This window comes from Lepidochelys kempii, chromosome 18, assembly GCF_965140285.1.
Source record: "Lepidochelys kempii isolate rLepKem1 chromosome 18, rLepKem1.hap1, whole genome shotgun sequence".
In the NCBI taxonomy this organism is placed as follows: Eukaryota; Metazoa; Chordata; order Testudines; family Cheloniidae; genus Lepidochelys; species Lepidochelys kempii.
This window is the reverse complement of record NC_136397.1, coordinates 10734021-10756913: the sequence shown is the minus strand read 5'-3', so window position 1 is coordinate 10756913 and position 22893 is coordinate 10734021. Positions and strand designations below refer to the sequence as shown.

Here is a 22893-nt window from a genome sequence, read left to right as displayed (position 1 = left end):
GCCAATGCATTTGGCAGAAGCAACCATCCTATATCTAGACTGGTTCAGTGATTCCTCTTTCTCTGCTAGATACTATCTAGATTGACTTGGGATCAATCCTCCAACTCAGAGTGGTTAGAGAAATCTGTCCTTCGTCAGGGCTAGATATTAATTGCTACAAAGCATCAGAATGTAGGATCGCCATGAAAATCTGGGGTCAGATTCTCTGTGGTATTATGCCCGCTGTCAGCAGTCCACTGCTCTTTCCCACCTGGCCAGTGTGGGTCTGTTCCCGCAAGTAACTGGATCATCTACCACTTTCCTGGGAAGGCTGTTCTACAGTTTAAAGGACACAAGAACTAGCCTTTCTCTTAATCTAACCAAGAAATCACAATACTAAATATAGATGAATTGTAAGTCAGTGATAAAAGGTATGGGGCAAATGATAAATATAAGCATTCTACAGCGCTAAATACCCAAGTACCATATATTCATGAGGTCCCATCCAACATAAATAACCATGGAAAAATAGAGGCGCAGGAGGAATTGAAAATGTGTCCACATTTGTGCAGCTGGGATACTTTTCTTGGCAGCCAATTAAAGCTGGAACATTCCAAACAAACTCTGTTGCAAAGTTTATCTAGTCCACACTGTAGAATGCTAGGAACTCTGCTACAGAGTTCCAAGATACATTTATATAGATTCCACTACTGGCTGCAATTTTTATCTTTCAGGTATTAGGATGTCAGCTGGACCTAGCTCACTTTTTTTTTTTAACCAAAGAGTATCCAGTCATCTTTCATAATTTGTTTAACTTTTACCAAGATTAATATAAGCTGCACTCCTGATTTCCACAGAGCTTAAATACTTAATGTAGTAGATTTCCTGCATACAGTAGAATTTTAATCAAAAGTTCATATTCCGTCTAAGAGCTTTCCATGATATGCCGTGATAGTGTAGTGGGATTCAGTATCTCGCAGAAAGAAAAGGAGTACTTGTGGCACCTTAGAGACTAACATTTATTAGAGCATAAGCTTTCGTGAGCTACAGCTCACTTCATCGGATGCATACTGTGGAAAATATAGTGGGGAGATTTTATGTACACAGAGAACATGAAACAATGGGTGTTACCATACAGACTGTAACAAGAGTGATCAGGAAAGGTGAGCTATTACCAGCAGGAGAGCGGAGCGGTGGGGTGGGGTGGGGGAAGCTCACCTTTCCTGATCACTCTTGTTACAGTCTGTATGGTAACACCCATTGTTTCATGTTCTCTGTGTACATAAAATCTCCCCACTATATTTTCCACTGCATGCATCCGATGAAGTGAGCTGTAGCTCACGAAAGCTTATGCTTTAATAAATTTATTAGTCTCTAAGGTGCCACAAGTCCTCCTTTTCTTTTTACGGGTACAGACTAACACAGCTGCTACTCTGAAAAGTATCTTGCAGGGCTCTGCGACATAAATCCGAGGAGCAAAAGGCAGAACAAACCACTGTGAATGATCATAAATGGCAGAGTTGCACAGGTGGAGTTCCTGGTTAGAAAAAACCCTGCACTCAAAGAGCTTCAAACAAATTAGATGGGAACCCACTTTTCAAGCATGATCGAATGGTAGAATAAAATATAGAATTGCCTATGTGCAGCCTTCCACCAGACCTTAGTCCGTATTAAATGCTATTAGTAACCATGTGCCGAGGCTCCGACCCCAGAGTGATATGTGGGGCTGACCCAACAAGAGACTATGCAGCTAGTTTTTAATACGACCCAAAGCCTTGCTTGAGTCCAAATGCTGTTCAGATTTCTCTGTATTGACCTTAAAGCCACACTACTGCTTGGTATAAACTGCTACATCACTGGGACTCTCAGCCCTGTTGCAGTAGCACGTGTCATCAGGGAAGGTGACTGCAGGTGCCAATGGATGAATTATCTGGCAGCCAATACCCAGCAAACAATTCATTCATCTCCATAACAATTTTTGAAAATCAAACACACTAGAAACTGAGTATCTGAGGCACATTTGGAAGAGATCACAACTGGTATTTAAGAGAAATCTCATGCTCCAACATGATTGCTTTGGGGGAGGTGGAGAGGAATTCTGAAGCGGTTGCTCAGCATTCTAATGTTATGATGCTTCAGCTAACCTGTATGGTCAGTTTCCTCCAGATTAGTGCTTAATTTGTGCCAGGGCAGATCCCTGGCACCTCTAGGCTTGGCAGTTCATAGCCCCAGCACCTCTGGGCTGCAGCAGTTATGAATGTAAAAAATTGCTTGAGCCTTGGCACCTCCTTCATTACAAATTAAGCATTGCATCAGATTCTTAATAAGCAACAAAGTCGTCATGATACAGGTGAAAAGTTTGATAGTGTAATTAGCACTGCACAATAATACTCTGTATGCCTGAACTAAGGTAAAAAATTAACACTAAACCACAATATTTCAGCTCAGGAAGTACGTACGTAAAGCATGGAAAAACACACCAAAATACAACAATAATGCCAGTGAAACTTTGCTAATTTAACCATTGTTATTGCACGCAAGTCTTTCCTTTATATCAGCAAAGACTTCATAGTAAAATTCTGAAGTGAGGTTTCAGAATACTAAGACTTCATTATTTTTACAGGACGTACTACTATGTTTACGCAAAAAGAAAAGGAGTACTTGTGGCAAGTTAAAGACTAACAAATTTATTTGAGCATAAGCTTTCGTGAGCTACAGCTCGATGAAGTGAGCTGTAGCTCATGAAAGCTTATGCTCAAATAAATGTGTTAGTCTCTAAGGTGCCACAAGTCCTCCTTTTCTTTTTGCGGATACAGAATAACACGGCTGCTACTCTGAAACCTGTTACTATGTTTACAAGTGTTAAAATGAAACAAAACCAACAAAGTATGTTCTGTAATGCAATGTCCTTTATTGTTTACATACTAATTGGCAAAATGCAGTAATTTATAATGGATCTCCTTGATTGTTTTACTTCGCTTTTGCTCTACATGTATAAGAGATTTAGGGACCTATCATAAAACCTTCCAGAGGATATAAATGGTTACAGGCATACTGATGTAAGCACACCAAAGAGGTCCCTAAATACCCTGGAATTAATACTTTATTAGCTTAAGGCTAGCCATAAACTGCTTTGGTTTGGCATCTATCCAGGCATTAATAAGGTGCCAGTTGCTATATTATCTTGGGAAGCCAACCAAGATTAGTTCCATCAACGGTGGGGGAAAAATAAATCAGTTTACAAGGTGTTGGGGGCCAAGGGCAGGAGATTCTAAGGTCAGCTACAATGCCTGTCTGCCTGCTGGTTCAACAACTTGACCTTCTGACTTGGATATGCCTTGCATGTCAGTTTGGAGACACATGGCTGAATCTTGTCATCACTAGTTTCTATTGTATTAATATCACTGACCAGGAGAGTGTTTTTCATGTCAGTGAAGCATCTTTGTATTTAAGAGAGAGCATTCTCTGGGCACTCTCTCTCTCTCTCTCAACAGCTGGGAGAAGAGGAACCTGTGGTCCAGCTTGCTCCCTTACACAAATGCTGAGACAGAATTCTTGCTTGCTTTTCTTTTGTGTGTGAAAAGACTTCCCTCACACCAGACCAGACAGATCTTTAACCAGTTCTTCTTTCAAAGTATTGTTCTTAAGGCTTGTGATTTTCCATTTTGGTATTGGGACCAGTATATTATGCCAATGGGAATTAGTCTTCAAGATAGTGAAGCCCCATGGGGCATGTGACATAAAGAATCTTAAATGTATATTACCATATTGTATCTTTTTAAAGTACCTTTCATTCTGAGATTCCAAAGCATTACAGATTATATATGTGATCAAGGTGCGATTGTTCACCAATAATAACTAGCACGAATACCTAGCAGTCTTCATTTTGAAAGTGCTTAACACTTAATCACTTTGACACCCTTTTGAGGTAGGTAAGTCAGATAGGGTAAATTTTTCAAAAGCACCTAAGTGTCATTGAAATGCACCAGGAATGTAGGAGTCAGGCACCTAAATCACTTTTTCAAATGGGATTTAGGCACCTAAATCACTTTTTCAAATGGGATTTAGGCACCTAAATCTCTTAGGTGCTTTTGCAAATATTACCCATAAGTTCTGAATCAGGTTCCTTAGTGCAACAGAAAAGGGTGTCTCTGTTAAAGGCAGGATTATAACCTAGGAATTCTGGTTCCCTGTGTGGTGTTTAAACCACATAGCAAGGGAAGAGAGAAATTCTCCAGTTGAAACTATAGGGTTAATTGCGTTTAGACAGACTATAATCACTCCAAGTTGGAATTTGGCCAGAAGGATGCTTCAAATAAATTGGTTAGTCTCTAAGGTGCCGCTAGTACTCCTTTTCTTTTTGCGAATACAGACTAACACGGCTGCTACTCTGAAACCTGTCAATACCTCCTGTTTTTGCAGAACTTGGCAAGGGGAGGAAGGGGGCGACTTTGGCAAATGGCCAGGATCTGTCTTTCATGCCTCACACCAGAAAAGCAGCATGGAACAAAAAGCCTGGGGCTACTCTCTTCCCATGCATAACCAGAATGGCCAGTAGTGATCCTTCCTTAAATCTGGCCATTATATTAGCCCTTGGCTTACTCTGCATGGTCATAAAAATGTGCTTTAATTTCCAGTATTAAGGTTGATAAAACAAAATGATGCCAAGTGGCCTTCTTGTTCACCATAATTGTAGCTCGTTCTATAAGTCACATGTACTAATTGCTATTCTTTTTCCTTTTCCAGATTTCTCTCTAAACTCAAGCATTTGGGTGGATTCATAAAAGTGCGAAGCTTGGATTTTACACACCGTTTTTTGGAAGTGGCTCTGCTTATTATCTAGTGATCTAGCACTGGGTATGATGGCCCAGTTCAAGTCAAATGGATCTTACTATGCCCTGACTGCTATCGGGTTAGGAATGCTTGTCCTTGGGATCATAATGGCAGTCTGGAACCTGGTCCCAGGATTTGGCCATAGTGATAAGCCTCCCTCATCTGCTGGAAATAGTAGCAATTCAGGGCATGATGGTGGAGGAATATTGAAGAGTAAGACCTTTTCGGTAGCTTATGTATTGGTTGGGGCTGGAGTGCTGCTCCTTTTGCTCTCCATTTTCTTGAATATCCGGGACAGGAAAAAGAAAAGACAAAATGAGAGTCTTGCTAGGATCCAGCAAGAAACATCTGCTGAACCTCAACATCAGGAGGACAGGTAAGTCTTTCAGTAAAAGGGTGCTGGATCTGGTATACAGGTAAAATTAAAAGGTGTTCTTTTAAAAAAAAATCACATTTAGAAATTTAACTTGTTAAGATCAGTTGTACCACATACTGAATTATAGGTGTCAAGGAATATAAATTCTGGCAAGTCAAGTTTAAGAGTATAATTAGGGAGGCCAAAAAATAATTTGACGAGCAACCAGCAAAAAACACAAAAAACACAAAAACACAAAAACAGCCAAAAAAAATTTTTTTTTTAATTTAAGTACCTCAGAAGCAGGAAGCCTGCCAAAGAATCAGTGGAATCATAGAATCATAGAATCATAGAATATCAGGGTTGGAAGGGACCCCAGAAGGTCATCTAGTCCAACCCCCTGCTCAAAGCAGGACCAATTCCCAGTTAAATCATCCCAGCCAGGGCTTTGTCAAGCCTGACCTTAAAAACCTCTAAGGAAGGAGATTCTACCACCTCCCTAGGTAACGCATTCCAGTGTTTCACCACCCTCTTAGTGAAAAAGTTTTTCCTAATATCCAATCTAAACCTCCCCCACTGCAACTTGAGACCATTACTCCTCGTTCTGTCATCTGCTACCATTGAGAACAGTCTAGAGCCATCCTCTTTGGAACCCCCTTTCAGGTAGTTGAAAGCAGCTATCAAATCCCCCCTCATTCTTCTCTTCTGCAGGCTAAACAATCCCAGCTCCCTCAGCCTCTCCTCATAACTCATGTGTTCCAGTCCCCTAATCATTTTTGTTGCCCTTCGCTGGACTCTCTCCAATTTATCCACATCCTTCTTGAAGTGTGGGGCCCAAAACTGGACACAGTACTCCAGATGAGGCCTCACCAATGTCGAATAGAGGGGAACGATCACGTCCCTCGATCTGCTCGCTATGCCCCTACTTATACATCCCAAAATGCCATTGGCCTTCTTGGCAACAAGGGCACACTGCTGACTCATATCCAGCTTCTCGTCCACTGTCACCCCTAGGTCCTTTTCCGCAGAACTGCTGCCTAGCCATTCGGTCCCTAGTCTGTAGCTGTGCATTGGGTTCTTCCGTCCTAAGTGCAGGACCCTGCACTTATCCTTATTGAACCTCATCAGATTCCTTTTGGCCCAATCTTCCAATTGGTCTAGGTCCTTCTGTATCCAATCCCTCCCCTCCAGCGTATCTACCACTCCTCCCAGTTTAGTATCATCCGCAAATTTGCTGAGAGTGCAATCCACACCATCCTCCAGATCATTTATGAAGATATTGAATAAAACCGGCCCCAGGACTGACCCTTGGGGCACTCCACTTGATACCGGCTGCCAACTAGACATGGAGCCATTGATCACTACCCGTTGAGCCCGACAATTTAGCCAGCTTTCTACCCACCTTATAGTGCATTCATCCAGCCCATACTTCCTTAACTTGCTGACAAGAATACTATGGGAGACCGTGTCAAAAGCTTTGCTAAAGTCAAGAAACAATACATCCACTGCTTTCCCTTCATCCACAGAACCAGTAATCTCATCATAAAAGGCGATTAGATTAGTCAGGCATGACCTTCCCTTGGTGAATCCATGCTGGCTGTTCCTGATCACTTTCCTCTCATGCAAGTGCTTCAGGATTGATTCTTTGAGGACCTGCTCCATGATTTTTCCAGGGACTGAGGTGAGGCTGACTGGCCTGTAGTTCCCAGGATCTTCCTTCTTCCCTTTTTTAAAGATTGGCACTACATTAGCCTTTTTCCAGTCATCCGGGACTTCCCCGGTTCGCCACGAGTTTTCAAAGATAATGGCCAGTGGCTCTGCAATCACAGCCGCCAATTCCTTCAGCACTCTCGGATGCAACTCGTCCGGCCCCATGGACTTGTGCACGTCCAGCTTTTCTAAATAGTCCCTAACCGCCTCTATCTCCACAGAGGGCTGGCCATCTCTTCCGCATTTTGTGATGCCCAGCGCAGCAGTCTGGGAGCTGACCTTGTTAGTGAAAACAGAGGCAAAAAAAGCATTGAGTACATTAGCTTTTTCCACATCCTCTGTCACTAGGTGCCACTGGATGATTGAGGTGCTAAAGGAGCACACAAGCAAGAAAAAGCAGTTTTGGAGAAGCTAAATAAATTATTTGCCACTGTCTTCACTGCAAAGGATTTGAGGGAGATTCCCACATTTGAGCCATTCTTTTTAGGTGACACATCTGAGGAACTGTCCCAGATTGAGGTGTAAATAGAGGAGGTTTTGGAAAAAATTGATAAATTAAACAGCAGTAAGTCACCAGGACCAGATGGTATTCACCTAAGAGTTCTGAAGGAACTCAGACGTGAAATTGCAGAACTGCTAACTGTGGTATGTAACCTATCATTTAAGTCTCTGTTCCAGATGACTGAAGGATAGCTAATGTAATGTCAATTTTTAAAAAAGACTTCGGAGGTGATCCTGGCAATTACAGGTCACTAAGCCTAATTTCAGTATCAGGCAAATTTGGTTGAAACTATAATAAAGAACAGAGTTATCAGACACAGATAAACATGACATGTTGGGAAAGAGTCAACACGGCTTTTGTAAAGGGCAGTTGTGCCTTACCAATCTATTAGAATTCTTTGAGTGTGTCCACAATCGTGTCGAAAAGGGTGATCCAGTGGATATAGTGTACTTGGACTTTCAGAAATACTTTGACAACATCCCTGACCAAAGACTCTTAAGCATAGTCAGAAGTCATGGGATAAGAGAGAAGGTCCTTCCATGGATCAGTAACTGGTTAAAAGCTTAAAAAACAAAGGGTAGGAACAAATTGTCAGTTTTCACAATGGAGAAGTAAATAGCGGGGTCTCCCAAGGATCTGTGCTGGGACCAGTTCTGTTCCATATATTTATAAATGATCTTGAAAAAAGGGTAAACCATGATGAGGTGGCAAAGTTTATTTAGGATAGTTAAGTCCAAAGCAGACTATGAAGAGTTACCAAAAGAATCTCACAAAACTGGGTGACTAGGCAGCAAAATGACAGATGAAATTCAATGTTGATGCAAAATAATGCACTTTGGAAAACATAATCCCAACTATACATATAAAATGATGGGCTCTAAATTTGCTGTTACCACTCAAGAAAGAGATCTTGGTGTCGTCATGGGTAGTTCTCTAAAAACCTTTGCTCAATGAGCAGTGACAATCAAAAAAGCTAACAATGTTAGGAACCATTAGGGAAGTGATAGATAATAAGACAAAAAACATCATAATGTCATTATATAAAACCATGGTGTGCTCACATATTATATACTGCATGAAGTTCTGGTCACCCCATCTCAAAAAAGATATATCAAAATTGGAAAAAGTACAGAAAAGGGCAACAAATGTGATTAGGGTGTGAAACAGCTTCCATATGAGGAAGGATTAAAAAAACTGGTACTGTTCAGTTTGGAAAAGAGATGACTGAGAGGGGGGGATATGATGGAGATCTATTAAAATTGTGAATGGTATGGAGAAAGTGAATAAGGAAGTGTTCTTTACCCCTTCACATAACACATGAATCAGGGGTCACCCAATGAAATTAATAGGCAGCAGATTTAAAACTAACATAAGGAAGTATTTCTTCACACAACTCACAGTCAACCTATTGAAATAGTTGCCAAGGGATGCTGTAAAGGCCAAAACTATAACTGGGTTCAAAAAAGTATTAGATCATGGAGGATAGGTCCATCAGTGGCTATTAATCAAGATGGTCAGGGACACAACTCCATACTCTGGGTGTCCCTAAACTTTTGACTGATAGAAGCTGGGAGTGGATGACAGGGCATGGATCTCTAGATATACTGCCATGTTCTGTTCATTCCCTCTGAAGCATCTGGCACTGGCCACTGCTGGAAGACAGGATACTGGGCTACATGCACCATTGGTACCACCCACTATGACCATTCTCATGTTTTTAAGTCTCAAGCTTCAAAAATGTGATACAAGGTTTAGAAAACCTGATGTATGAGGAAAGGTTAAAAAAACAACAACTGGGCATGTCTTAGGAAAAGAAGACTGAGTTGATAACAGCCCTTAACATATTTGAAGACACTTAGTGAGAGGACATGTCCACTGAAGGTAGGACAAGAAGTAATAAGCGTTATCTGCAGCAAGGGAGATTTAGGTTAGATATTAGGAAAAACTTTAACTGTGAGGATAGTTAAACATTGGAACAGGCTTGCAAGGGAGGTTGTGGAATCCCCATCATTGGAGGTTTTCAGAACAGATTAGACAGATTCTTGTCAGGCATGGACTAGGTATACTTGGTCCTGCCTCAGCACAAGTGGCTGGAGTAGATGACCTCTTGAGATCCCTTCCAGCCCTACATTTCTATGATTCTGTGCATGGGTTGATTGCCTTAGAGGTGAAGGAGGAGTTTATCCCTCTATAAATATCATAGTATAATGTGCTAAGGGAATGATAAATGTTCATCTTCCTCAGAAGCATAACCTATTGGCCACAGCTGGAAATAACGTACTTCACTGGATGGACCAATGTTTAGAACAAATAGGCTACATCCTATATACCAGAGGTGGGCAAACATTTTGGCCCGGGGGCCACATCAGGATTGTGAAATTTTATGGAGGGCCGGGTAGGGAAGGCTGTGCCTCCCCAAATAGCCTGGCCCCTGCCCCCTATCCGTCCCATCCCCTCCCACTTCCCACCCCTGACTGCCCCCCTTAGAACCCCTGACCCATCCAACCCCCACTGCTCCTTGACCCCTGCCCCTAACCGCCCCCTGGGACCCCACCCCCTATCCAACCCTCCCGCTCCCTGTCCCCTGACTGCCCCAACCCCTAACCCCCCCCCGGGACCCCACCCCCCTATCCAACCCTCCTGCTCCCCATCCCCCTGCCCGGCAAGAGCGGTTGACCAGAGCGCCGGCGGTGCAGCATGCTAAGGCTGTGGGGGAGGGGGGACAGCAGGGGAGGGGCCGGGGGCTAGCCTCCCCAGCTGGGAGCTCAGGAGCCAGGCAGGATGGTCCTGCAGGCTAAATGTGGCCCGCGGGCCGTAGTTTTCCCACCTCTGCTATTATACAAAGCTTTAGGAGATTGCTCGCTTCTCTAGTCTAAAAATGCTATGGTGAGGTGTGTATCTTAAAACCGAGACCCCATTGGTATAATTGTAGAGGAGACAAAATCCTTTTTGTGAGCCAGGCAGGGCTAGCAGACGTCAGAGAAGTAAAAAGGAGTGTGCCATTGCTAGAGGGTACTGTGGTATCTCTCTTTCTGCTGTGGCTTGTTAAGTCCAGTAATTCTGTAAAGTTACAAAACAGCCTTTCAACAGCGTTTACGAAAGTACATATAAGAGCTGCAGAGAAATGAAATAAACTTTTACATCCATTGACGGTAGGGAAACTCCAATAAATACTGAACAAAGATGTTCTAGTAACAATCAATCTTAAATAAACAGTTTACTAACATTGATTCAACATCCCAGGGAATTTGACAACCTAGCCTGGCCGTGCGTAAACTGTGATGGTATTTGATTCAGACTGTATCCTGTCCCCAAAACATTGCTCTTTCCCTCTGAAAAAGGACTGCTAGAAGCTGGGAGTGGACAACAGGGCATCACTAGATAAATTGCAATGTTCTGTTCACTCCCTCTGAAGAAGGGAAAGAGGCTTTTCATATGAAATATGTAACAAGAGAGTATGAGACGGCAACTCTCTAGCTTCATTTAATTAGAAAGTACCATGATGGGAGCTATAGAAAACCCTAAGGTAATTAAAGAATGACAGAATCTGCAGAGAAGTTTCTTGTGCTATAACCGATTATGTGAAGGGAAACTTACTAATGCTAATAAAATGCAGACTTTGTACTTACGCAGACTACATGTAGATACCCACGTTACAGATCGGCACAATGTCTGTTTATAGTAGCTAACAGAATTCCTCTCTCCTAACTCCTTCCCCCCCCCCCCACCAGCAGAAAAAGAAAAAACAAAAGGAAAAAAAAAACACGTTTACGTGATTATACCTTACCTTAATTACAAAGGCATTAAATGATGTCCCTCTAAATTAATTCCAGTTGAGTGGTACAGTTGGCAAGGAAGATGTTAGGATAATTCTTCACCTGTCTGTTGGAAGAGAATCACTGTTCTGATATCTCTATTTGTGGGAAATGGAACAGAGAAACAAGGAATAATTAATGAAAGATGCCTGATCTGTAACTCGTTAGTCAAAGGGCAATGAGAAGGCACCTTAACGTCAAAATAATGGTGCTATAGTCAGTTTCACAAAGGAAAGAAAATCTGGCGTTTCCAGTCTGGTATTTAAACAATGTAAAGATGCAACGGTAACTCCTCCTGTCTGTTTCTTCCTTGATTTATTTATTTTTTTTAACTTGAGTGGGATGGTGTTACATTGAACAGTTGATTGAATGTTAGTTGCAGAAGAATTTTAAATTCTAACACTTGGCAGTTGAACATAGCATTTCTCATCTGAGGATGGTGAAGGGTTTTACAAATGTGATTTTTTTTAGATGGGTAAAGTGAATTGTCAATTGCAGTGAGTCCTGGCTGTTAGTATTCCCCCATTCCTGCCACACAGTCACAGACTTGCAAGCAGATTGGGACTTCTGTATCTGGAAACTAACTAAAGATGGGAAAAAAATGCATACTCATGTTCTTGGCCTGCTCATTTCAATGACACACTAGACTATATAACGCAATGTGTAAAGTGTCTTTGCTGTCTTTTTCAGAGTACACACAGCCATATGATAGATCAAAAGTAATCCGTTTACACCTACAGATTTCTCCAGAAAGTTTAGCGGAGAGTGAGAGAGGGTTAACTAGATGTCCTAAACAGATCTTTTCCACTTCTAACTTCTGAGTCTACAATCATTGCTATAAGAACCCAACTTGTTACTGTGTGACACCACCAAGATCTTAATTTTTACTTCGATATGGATACTTTGAACTCAGATTTACACCCTAAAACATTACCGTGGCCCCGTGATAAGAGCAGGGAACTGTGAACCATACTCCTGCATTGCATTCCCACCCCGGAAATGAATTTGTCACATATGGGGCAAGTAACAATTTCTGTGCCTCAGTTTCCAACTGTAAAATAGGGATGATAATCCTTGCTCACAGGGATGTTGGAGATTTAACTAATGCGTGTAAGGCACTTTGTGATTCTGGGATGAAATGTGCTGTAGAAATTTATATTGTATCATCATGTATTTCTGGTCCCAAAATTTGAATGACCAGAAATGCAGCTGAAATGGCTTAGCATACTGACAGTATTAAAATTGTCTCCTACAGTCAAGAAGAGGATGATGAGACACCGTCGCGATACTATGTTCCCAGTTATGAGGAGGTTATGAACGCGGGCTATCCTGAGATGAGAGAATTGGACAGAAACACCAGGATCAGCATGTCTCTGCCCTCTTATGAATCTCTAACTGGGATTGATGAAAATACACCAACTACAACCACCGTAAATGTCGATACGAACATACAGCGTCAGCCAAGCAGGCACAGCTCTCGCTTGAACAAACGACTGAAACCCCTGAAAATTCGGAGAATTAAGTCTGATAAGCTGCACCTAAAGGACTTCCGAATAAACCTTCCAGATAGAAACAGTTCAGGTCAAATAACAATAGAACCATTGACCCCTCCTCCACAGTATGATGATGATGTCTCAGATAAAGCACCAGATAGCAAGGAAGTACCAGATAAAGCCAGATAGCAAGTACCAGATAGCAAGGAAGTACATTGTATGCCTCTCTTATAATTCTTTTTTCTACACTATATTTTTTAAGCCACTAAATTGTCTTTTTTTACCAATAATTTTAAAAGTAGAAAAGGAAAAGTAATTTTTTTTTTTTTTTTAGTTTCTCTTCTTCCACGTCAGAAAAACCAAACAACATTGTGGCTTTCTCCACTTCCATTAAAATGGAGTCGAGATAACTGAAGAAAGCAAGTCTGCATTTTGTAACACTTCATTGTCATGCTGTGAAATCTATTGAATGAAATGACAGTTTTGAACTATCAGATTTATTTAATCCTTTCAGCAGTACTCATGATACCTGTGAGAAGCTTTCTAAGCACTGACAACCATAGGGGAGAAGATGGGTTTTGGTGTTCCAGTGTGATGGGAGAGTGTGTTTAAGGTTAACCTGTAAATTCATTCAGTTGGTATCTACTCCATTGTGCCACTTCAAAAATGTTTACTGTTCTGTTTTAAGTTAGCATTGAATATGCTGAGCAATTGGAGACTTTTTCTAAATAAATGTTTTGTGTGTATGTGTGTGTTGTAAATGGGAACAACACAGGTACTTTAATCAGGGGCTGTAAGAAATGTAGGGCAAAATGTTCTCTTTCCATTCTAGCTTGGAAAATGGCAGTTTCAGCAACTTTGAAGCACACAATCGCTCTTCGGGTTTTTAGTAAGGCCACAAAGATTACAAAAGCATGCTCACTCAAGCTGTGATGCCATATGAGGGAATATGCATACCTGTATGGGTCAGAAGATAAACTTTTCTGAACTCATAGAGTAGAAGTCCTCAACATGCAAACTCAAGCTTGATCCCTATGTCTCTGGCATGCTTAAGTGCACTTGCTCTGGCATTTGGCCAGCCAAAATCAGCCAGTTCCTCTGGTGCCTCTTCCTGGTAATGGTCTCAACTGTTTGGTGATGCAGCTCAGAAGAAAGCACTTGCATTGATGAATGTGGTGACGTGATATAAGGCAGAGAATACAACATTAAGAAGGTAGAATGCACTCAAATAATGTGGATGGCCTGTATAAGACAATGCTATGCCCTAGTATGTATGATGTAAATGCAACATTAAGTTTAATTATGTAACACTTGCAAGGTTAACGGATGTCTCCTGTCACAGGGCAATTTTGATGCAAACTCCTTCAGGCACTCTTTGCTACACTAGACTTTATCTAATAGTAAAAATAAGCTAGAAAAGAGGCTTTTCTTCCAGCTTGGTGTTTGGAAAACGTGACAAACGCTTCAGTGATCACGCTACATATAGATGTGTTACTGAGGCATATTCTCTGTACGCAGAAGCTGGCCCCAGCTAGAGTGGAATGAGCCTTGCTCCTTGTCAGACATCAGTCTTTTTATAATATTTCACTGATTTGCAATGCCTACCATTCAGTGACATCTATTCTGGAGTTGAATGGAGGAGGGAGTTGTCTCATTTTTGTGTCTGGTAGGGAAGACCCACTTGAACAAGATTTTAAAATATCCTATAGGGAAAAGCTTTCCCAGTACCCTATGTTCCTGTTTGCAAGCACATTCTGATTTGTGTATCACTGCACCTATCCATATGCAGCTCTAAGAAGGCACGACTTTTGGAATCCTTGTCTGTGATTCAAACTTTCTAGTTTTCCACATTCAAATGGAAAATAATAGAATGGGTGCTATTTTGTTTATGCTAAGGGCCAAATCTTGCTGTGTTGTATCCAAGCAACCCCACTGAAGTCCAGATTTTGGCCCTTAGTTTAAACCTTCTTCTCCTAGTTTCCAAAGGAGCAGTAATGTAAGAAATTGTTGGTACAGTAAAGTGATTGAAACCTGACCCTCTTCCTTAAGGGGGCACCTTCCTTTCCAACCCAGGTCTCTCAAACAGATAATTACCCCTTGCCCATTCTAGCTTGATTTCTGGCAACTTCTGATCAAGGTTGGAGTACTATATCTTACTGAACTAAAACTGAGGAAGAGGAGGGGAGCGTGCAGTAATGATTAAAGCTCAAGTGCTAAGAAGGAGCAGCCCAGGTTCAAATTCCAGTCCAGTCAGCTAGTTGCTTGCTCTGTTGCTCTTGAGCAACAAATGTGACCCTCAACCACTTTTGTGAAAAGGCAGATGATCTCTGGAAAAATGAGACAGTTTGAACGGCCCTTTTGCAGGGTCAATAAAGCTACCCCCCGCCCCCAAATGCAGATACTGTTTGAGGATAATCTGTTTCTTTGGCTGTGAAGCCAGTTTGGCCGTGAAGCCACTCAAGTTTTAAGGGACAGTCTCTTGACTACAAAGTAATCCTTCTTCAGCATAGTCTTGTCATTTTCTTCCTAAACTGGCTTTTTAGGTCTGACACTTAGTTTGTACTCTATGATTTTTTTTTTTAATCCACATCATAAGCAAGTCTCCCCCGCCCACCCGCCGCCCAATTTTGGTGACTACTGTAATTCCCTTTCTCTATATCAAAAGATTGCCTAGGCACAGAGGGCTGAATCCTGCTCCCTCCAAGACTCAGTGGGGGTTCTTCCACTGGGAGCAGCATTGGGTCATTAAAGAAACAACCTCAGGGCTGTTGCTGAAGGAAACACCAGCTATGTGTTGGTGCTAGCAAATGGACAGAGTTGACTCCGAGGTAAGATATACTAAATCTACATCAAATATGACACACCCATTTAATCTGGATAATTGCTAGGGAGAGCAGCTCCAAGGTAGTGCATTTCAATGATTTTGAACAATGGGTGGTAGTATCTATCTGCCTATTTCCAGCAACTACCATGTATGATTTGGGTGTTTGCTAGCAAAAAAATCTGTTCACTTCCCAAATCTATTGTGACAGATTAGTCAGCTGTGCCATAAAACATCTACTATGTGTTAATGGATTAAAAAACAGAAATTAATGAAATACAGCAAACGAGTATTAATCAGCACAAATATTTGTCCTAATTAGCATAGGCTATTGTCATTTATATGATATGCTTCTCTTTTGAGTAGGTCTGCTAATTAAGATGATTATACTAAATCATTCTGCATAGTATTGGAGTAGAGGGACTCTACTACTCCATCTCCTTGGGAAATAACCTGGGGACCACAGACTGCAATAGTCAAGAAAAAAGATAACAAAATCAAGCCTGGGTGAACATACTTGTTCCACAACAGCCACTTGGATATGGTTCATCATAGTGTATGAACTAATCAAGGGTCACATTTTCTATGGGAGAATGAGACAAAAAGTCAAAATGAGTTAAGACCAAAACTGAAAAGGAAGTAGAACACCCCCAAGAAACAAGATCTTAAGCTATGCTGTGCATATACAGGAAAAAAGGTATAAATCATACGATTGTTCTGACTTTATATAAGCCCCACATGTAAGCACGTCAAGAATTCTGAGTCAGATTCAGACCTGCTTTAAGCAAGTGTCCAGCCACTGAAGCCAATGGAGTTGCTCCCATTTATACCAGGGATCGTAATAATCCAAATAGGTATAATACAAGATACTGAAAGACTGCATGTGTAGTAAAACAGGAGTTCTATTCCTTTTAATACCTGTAAAAAGTGGTTGCAGAATTTTTCTTTGGTATCACAAAAGCTACAAAGTTCATTAACCAAACACACACAATTATGCTTTGTACCTGACCTTTATAGGTGCATACATCTGTGGTGGCTATAACCTCACCCGCAAACTGCACGCTTGAGTATTGCATCATTATGTCAGTTGGCTAGCTGCAACGCCCATCACAAGTCCTGAAAGTTGTGAGACGTGGATATTGGTTTCTGGGTAATACAGTAAAACTCCACAGTTCCTTTGTCCAAGTCTGTTCCCTGATGTGAGTCAGTTAGACAACAGCTACCTTCATTATCTGTAGGCCTCTAAGCTTTTTTAATCTCTATGCTATTCTTATCTCCTAAAACATTCTGGATGATGATAATGTTTGTAGCACAAGGGGAATATGCTTTCATAAGTCAATTTTCAAACTCCACATAAGGCATGTTTCTAGCAAGAACTGATCTTAAATACTATTGCTAGAAAGGTTAGTTTCTTGGCCAGCACAGACACAGAATTAAAGCAAGCTGAACTGAGCTATGTTATCTGATGTTTTCTAGCCAGAGTAAAATAACAGGACTTCATTGTAAGCACTTTTTTAAAGTTTCAATCAAGAACTAGTATGGATGTAAAAGGGAAAGAATGAGCTAGAGAGTTGGATCAATTTACAACCAAAAATTTGGTTTTATTTAAAAAGAATTTTTTCTACTGTTAAGAAAATTCAGTGAAAATAGCTTATATAAAGGAATATATAATACAATCTGACAATATAACTTGGAAAAGTTAAACCTACTTTTCCTCCTCTGAACTGAGAAATGCAAAAAATGAAAACAATGTAATAGTGGAAATGTAAAATATATTTTTAAAAGGTATTTGTAAACCAAGCAAGAAAACTGATATGCCTTCAAAAGAAATAAAAAGAAAATTACTGGCACTGTGTGCTCAGACTTGTTCTACAGGAACAAGTTATCCTGCTTTCTAATTGTGTTGCCAGAAGAATTGCTCTCAGTTAAGAAATTGTGGTTTGCAAAACTGACATCAGAAAAATGTCTGTCAAAATGGCGAGACTTTAGGAACAAAATGCTTTCTTTTAAACCAGTTATTGTACATTATGGAGTCTAGGTTAAAAAAATTCTCAAAAAATGTGGATTAAACAGTGTCATGTATGATCACAATGTACAAACTCAAGTAATTACTTTGAACTTGTACTTTTCTGGATTGTGAAAGTATTGTTTTTAATAGGTAAGGCAAAGTTATTGGGATTTTTTTTCTGTATCTAATTTTGAACTAGATTCTGCCCTGATCTGCACTTGACTGTTGAAGTTAATAGGATTGCATGGAGTGTAATCAGGGCAGACTTTAGCCCTTGTTTTTTATTTGTTTTTTAAGTTGTCTTTTTCATTGTTAAGTTTGTCTAATTTCTGTATGCCTCTTCACATGCAGGTTACCTGTGGTTTGTTTTGTTTGCGTGTTTGTTTTTAAAACAGCTCTTTCCCCTAGCCCACAGAGGTATTATAGAATCAGGTATAGACGATAAGGTCTAGATGGGAAAATGAGCTGTGTTTACACAAGGATGTTCTGTTCTTGCGAAGGAGGCAGGTCCACCCAAGCCCTAATTGTGGTTAGTTGATTATTATTTACAGTAGGGTGGTGCCCAAAGTCGGTTAGGTGCTATACAAACGTATAGGGTTCAAAAAAGAACTAGATAAATTCATGAAGGATAGGTCCATCAATGGCTATTAGCCAAAGTGGACAGGGATGGTGCCCCTCGCCTCTGTTTGCCAGGAGCTGGGAACGGGCGACAGGGGATGGATCACTTGATAATTACCTGTTCTGTTTGCTCCCTCTGGGGCACCTGGCATTGGCCACAGGTTGAGGGGCTAGATGGACCTTTGGTCTGACCCAGTGTGGCCGTTCTAATGTTCTTAGCAGAGGTGAAGGGCTCTGGGCTGAAAACCTTACAATCTGAAACAGCATCCCTCTTCTCCCCCAAAGACTGGGGGAGGGGGGGGGAGAAGGAATACAACTTCCAAGCACAGGGGCCGAGTCCCTGCACCGTGTAATCTTTATAATTATGACCCCTTTTGAAGTCCTACGTTTTATTAGTAGGGCTCATCCCCCTCGGGTGACCAAACTGCAAATGTGAAAAATCAGGGCGTGTGTGTGTGTGTGTGGGGGGGGGGGATAATAGGAGCCTATATAAGAAAAAGACCCCAAAATCGGGACTGTCCCTATAAAATCAGGACATCTGGTCACCCTACCTCCCCCTCCCCTCGCGGCCTCACCTGGCGCTGTAGTTTTCCCGTTCCTTGTTCACTATTTTGTCCCCGAAAAACTGTCACTGAAACGGGGGGCCCTGGGCGGGGAGCCGCTAAAGGGCGAGGCCCCCCCTGATCTCACCCCGTCAGCGCTGCCTGCGCTTAGCCCTGGAGCTGGGCCCACGTCGTCTCTCCCCTTTGCCCTCCCCAAGAGCAAGGCCCTGGCCCTGGCCCCAGCCTGGCTGCCACCCGCGGTGTGTGGGTCCCAGCCCGGGCCGCGGCGGCCCCCCCGAGCACAGCGCCAGGGTTGGGGCCTGCCGCCGCCGCCCGCTCGGGGGTGCAGCCCTAGGCCGTGGGGGGCCGGCCGGGTGCCTGCCCGCAGCCCGGCTCCGGCTCCGGCCCCGGCCCCGGCCCCGAGCGGCCTCCCCGCTCCGCCTCCGCCTCGGTTGCCTCGGCGACCCGGGTAACACAAGAGGCCTAGCACGGCCTCAGGCCGGACCAGGCGCGGCCTGGCTCGACGAGGGGACGCCCCCGGGGCCCTAGTGCCGGCAGCGGCCTCGGCAGCGTTGGTGAGTGGGGGCGAGCTGGGGCTGCGGGCGCCCCAGTGCACGGCCCAGCCCGAGGGGCTATTGCAGGGACTCCCGAGGGGGCCCAAGATGGAGCAGGCCCCCTCTGGCCTGAGGGGCAAGACTCCCCTCGCCCCCTCTGGGATGACTGGTCCCCTTGGGGCCCTGCCACCCCCACCCGGCGAGGCTCCCGCTGCCCCGAGGGACCCCACTGACCCCAGGCACGCCCTTGTGCCAGGCCGCCACTGACCTCGAGGAGACACCGGGCAAGGCTCCCACTGGCATGGCCAGTCTCCTTCGGCACGACCTCCGCCGATGTGAGGGGCCTCCTCGTGTAGTAATCCCACCAACTCCACTGCCTGCATCGTGCCAGGCTCCCATGGAGCTCCACAGGGGTGCCCGCCCCTTCCCACCCACCCCCGGGCGAGGTGCCCACTTACCCAAGAAACCCATGTCGGTGGCATCCCTCTTGCCCCCAAGGGCCTTGTGGAGAGGAACGGTGCCCTGTGCTAAGCCATCGCCTCGCGATTAAGGGCTCTGCGGAGGATAAAGTGTTGTTTCTGAGACTCCCTGGTGCAGTACGGTACAGGCCGTTCTGCGGGTGGGCTAGAAATCTGCCAGGGACACAGGCTGCAACTCTACACAAAGGGTTACAAACAATAGGTGCGGTAGTGTGTGTGAGATCCAGCATATCGCCACACAAACAGCTTCAAAACTAAGGCCAGGCCTATGCACGAGATTATGTACAGGGATAACTATATCTGGTAGGGGGTGTGATATAGTTATACTTGTCAAACACCTAGTGTGGACACAGTTATACCCATTCAATGATGCCTTATTCTGTTATAGATTATTATTCCACTTCCTGATAGGAATAAGCTGTCCTGGTATAAGCACATTTATACCAGTATAGCTGAATCCCCACTAGGGGAGTTGTACCATTTTAATTATAGGTTTCAGAGTAACAGCCGTGTCAGTCTGTATTCGCAAAAAGAAAAGGAGTACTTGTGGCACCTTTGAGACTAACCAATTTATTTGAGCATAAGCTTTCATGAGCATCCGATGAAGTGAGCTGTAGCTCACGAAAGCTTATGCTCAAATGAATTGGTTAGTCTCTAAGGTAACACAAGTACTCCTTTTCATTTTATAGTTAGAGCAGGACAACTGAGTTAAGGTTGACAGATGCCAATGCACCGTAAAAAGCAAAGAAATAAGCAGTCTAGTGATTCATCACCATGCTCTGCTTGCTAGTTTCCCTTCTCACCCTTGGTTATTGCCCTTCTACTACCCAAAGCCCAGAATTCCCCCACACATTATCCTGAGCCAATGGCTCTCAACCTTTCCAGACTACTATGCCCCTTTCAGAAGTCTGATTTGTCTTGTGTACCCCAAAGTTTCCCCTCACTTGAAAACGACTTGCTGACAAAATCAACATAAAAATACAAAAGTGTCACGGCACACTATTACTGAAAAGTTGCTTTTACTTTCTCATTTTTTCATATACTTATAAAATAAATCAATTGGAATATAAATATTGTTCTTACATTTCAGTGTATAGTATATAGAGCAGTATAAACAAGTCATTGTCTGTTTGAAATTTTTATTTATATTAAGTTTGGTAGTGCTTTTTATGTAGCCTGCTGTAAAACTAGGCAAATAGCTAGATGAGTTGATGTACCCCATGGAAGACCTCTGTGTACCCCCAGGGATACGTGTACCCCTGGTTGAGAACCATTGTCCAGAGGAACCAATGGCCCCTTGAACTCTGACCACTTTTCTGTAGAAACTTGAGATATAGCCCTCCCTTGCAGGTACACGTATCCTAGAATATCCTCTCTCCACATGATTTTTGCATGATTATGTATCCCTTGGACGCCACATAAGCTGCCGCCCTTCTGCTTTTCCACAGCCTCGTGAGAGGAAGTGGGGCACCATTGACTCCCAAACCACTCTCTCTGCTTTCCAGCAATGGATCCAATGATGATATATTAGGTTAGTGCATGTAGCTTTACATTTGGAGACCTTAACAGCTCTTCATGCCCTCCTTCAAATTATACATATTAAACTCTGCTGCACTCTCAATATTTGCTGTGTAATTTTCAGTATCGTAGTACAAGCTTTTCCAATGATGTGTAGCTTTAGTTTGTTTGCTAATTGGTGTTATTCTCATTCCTGTCTATGGAATAAAAGGTATGTTTGTATATAGTGGAATACAAATGAATAGTTTCTCCAGTGCTTCTTGAACGGAGGATTTGTCATAGGCTATGTGGGCAAATGGTTGTTGGAGAACCTTGTTTAAAATTGGTAGCACATCACTGATGAACTGTGAAATGCATTTCAAAATGATGTGCAGAACTTATACCAGCAGAAGTATGAGTTCTGTGCATAGGGCACTTGCAGGACTGAACACAAAGTTTTTAAGCAGAATTGATATTTTACAGATGAAATTCACCGTGGGAGGTAGTAATCTTTTTGGTGTGATGTCAGCTGCATAGGATACCAGTTTTGCAGAGGGTACACAAATTTCTCACCCTGCTGTGAATGTTAGACCTCCTAAAGTGACACTGTCAGCTAGTCTAGGTTGCAAGTGGGGAAACAAATTTACAAAGAAATATTGGTAATGATGTTTTTAAAAGGTCAATAAAAGCATTTCCTTGTTTGGATCTAAATATTTTCACCCTGCATGAAACCCAAACATTGCAGCATCTGTTAGTGACCGAGAAAGTGAACTTGACCAGTCTCTAGATGCCTCTCAGTCTCAAAGTGAAGTTCTGAAAGTATCCAAATAGCATGAATGGTATAAAAAGTAAATCAGATATTTAAAATTCTTTCTGTCTTAGGATGGGATTTGAATTTTAATGATAAATGGATGCCTAACTCTCTCAGGCTGTCTTGAAAATTTGTTTTAAATTTTTTTTTTTAATTATACAGGGTAGAGAATTTGTCTTTAATTTTAATTTCAATCTGACAGCATCCCTGTAAATAAATTACGATATTTATTCTATGTTATTTGATACTGTTCATTTAAGCTATTTAAAATGTTTTGACTGTAGTAATTGCAAAAGTGCATTGGATAACACTTTAAAATTGAGTTTTTTTAAAAAATAAAACCTTACAGATAAAAAGAAGAGACAATGAAAGCCTTTTTAAAAAGTTCAGATGGTGTTTTTATGCTGAGAGCAAAAGTAACTACTATAGGAAGACATGAAGATTCAGATCTCGTTCTGAAGGTATAAGCATAAAATTTATTTTCATTATTATTCTTTACAGCAGTTACTCTTACTTAACTTCATTACCCCATTTATAATAATTCCAGTCTTTCTTAGTCAGCAGTGATTTATTTGATTTCATTTAGAGCAACAGGGATGAAATGGCAATTAGAGAACCTGTTTAAATATTTAAGTTAGACAACCAAAAGAGAGAGGAATTATTTGATATGGGTTAGGGTCATATAACATGAAGCAACAGCCTGAAAACAGCCTCCTAAAAATAGGAAAACTTAACATAGACATTAGGAACCACCAGTTCAATTAGACAACTCACTAATTTGCCAAGGAGGTTGCTTAAGAACCATCATTACAGGTGTTCATACATGAACTAGCTCTAACACTTAGAAAAGGATAGGGTATTATAGAAAATTATACC

The 22893-nt window shown here is 42.2% G+C and overlaps 2 protein-coding genes across 26 annotated transcripts in view; both read left to right on the top strand.

The window, feature by feature from the left end:
- The window catches only part of TMEM51 (transmembrane protein 51), a 36840-nt gene extending 23407 nt beyond the window's left edge, over positions 1 to 13433 (top strand). For all 10 annotated transcript variants that reach the window (XM_073317169.2, XM_073317176.2, XM_073317175.2 and 7 more), the window contains 2 exons: positions 4726 to 5188; positions 12450 to 13433. In XM_073317169.2, coding sequence (XP_073173270.1) covers positions 4839 to 5188; positions 12450 to 12876 — 777 coding nt within the window. In that variant the 5' untranslated portion in view covers positions 4726 to 4838 and the 3' untranslated portion in view covers positions 12877 to 13433. The remainder of the gene's footprint in view (positions 1 to 4725; positions 5189 to 12449) is intronic.
- A 5501-nt stretch (positions 13434 to 18934) lies between these two features.
- The window catches only part of FHAD1 (forkhead associated phosphopeptide binding domain 1), a 66569-nt gene continuing 62610 nt past the window's right edge, over positions 18935 to 22893 (top strand). For 4 of the 16 annotated variants that reach the window (XM_073317150.2, XM_073317152.2, XM_073317156.2 and 1 more), the window contains exons 1-3: positions 18939 to 19251; positions 21158 to 21240; positions 22367 to 22478. In XM_073317150.2, coding sequence (XP_073173251.2) covers positions 22383 to 22478 — 96 coding nt within the window. In that variant the 5' untranslated portion in view covers positions 18939 to 19251; positions 21158 to 21240; positions 22367 to 22382. Of the gene's footprint in view, positions 19252 to 21157; positions 21241 to 22366; positions 22479 to 22893 lie in introns of all 16 variants that reach the window. The other 12 variants (XM_073317147.2, XM_073317142.2, XM_073317145.2 and 9 more) reach the window with 6 other exon arrangements.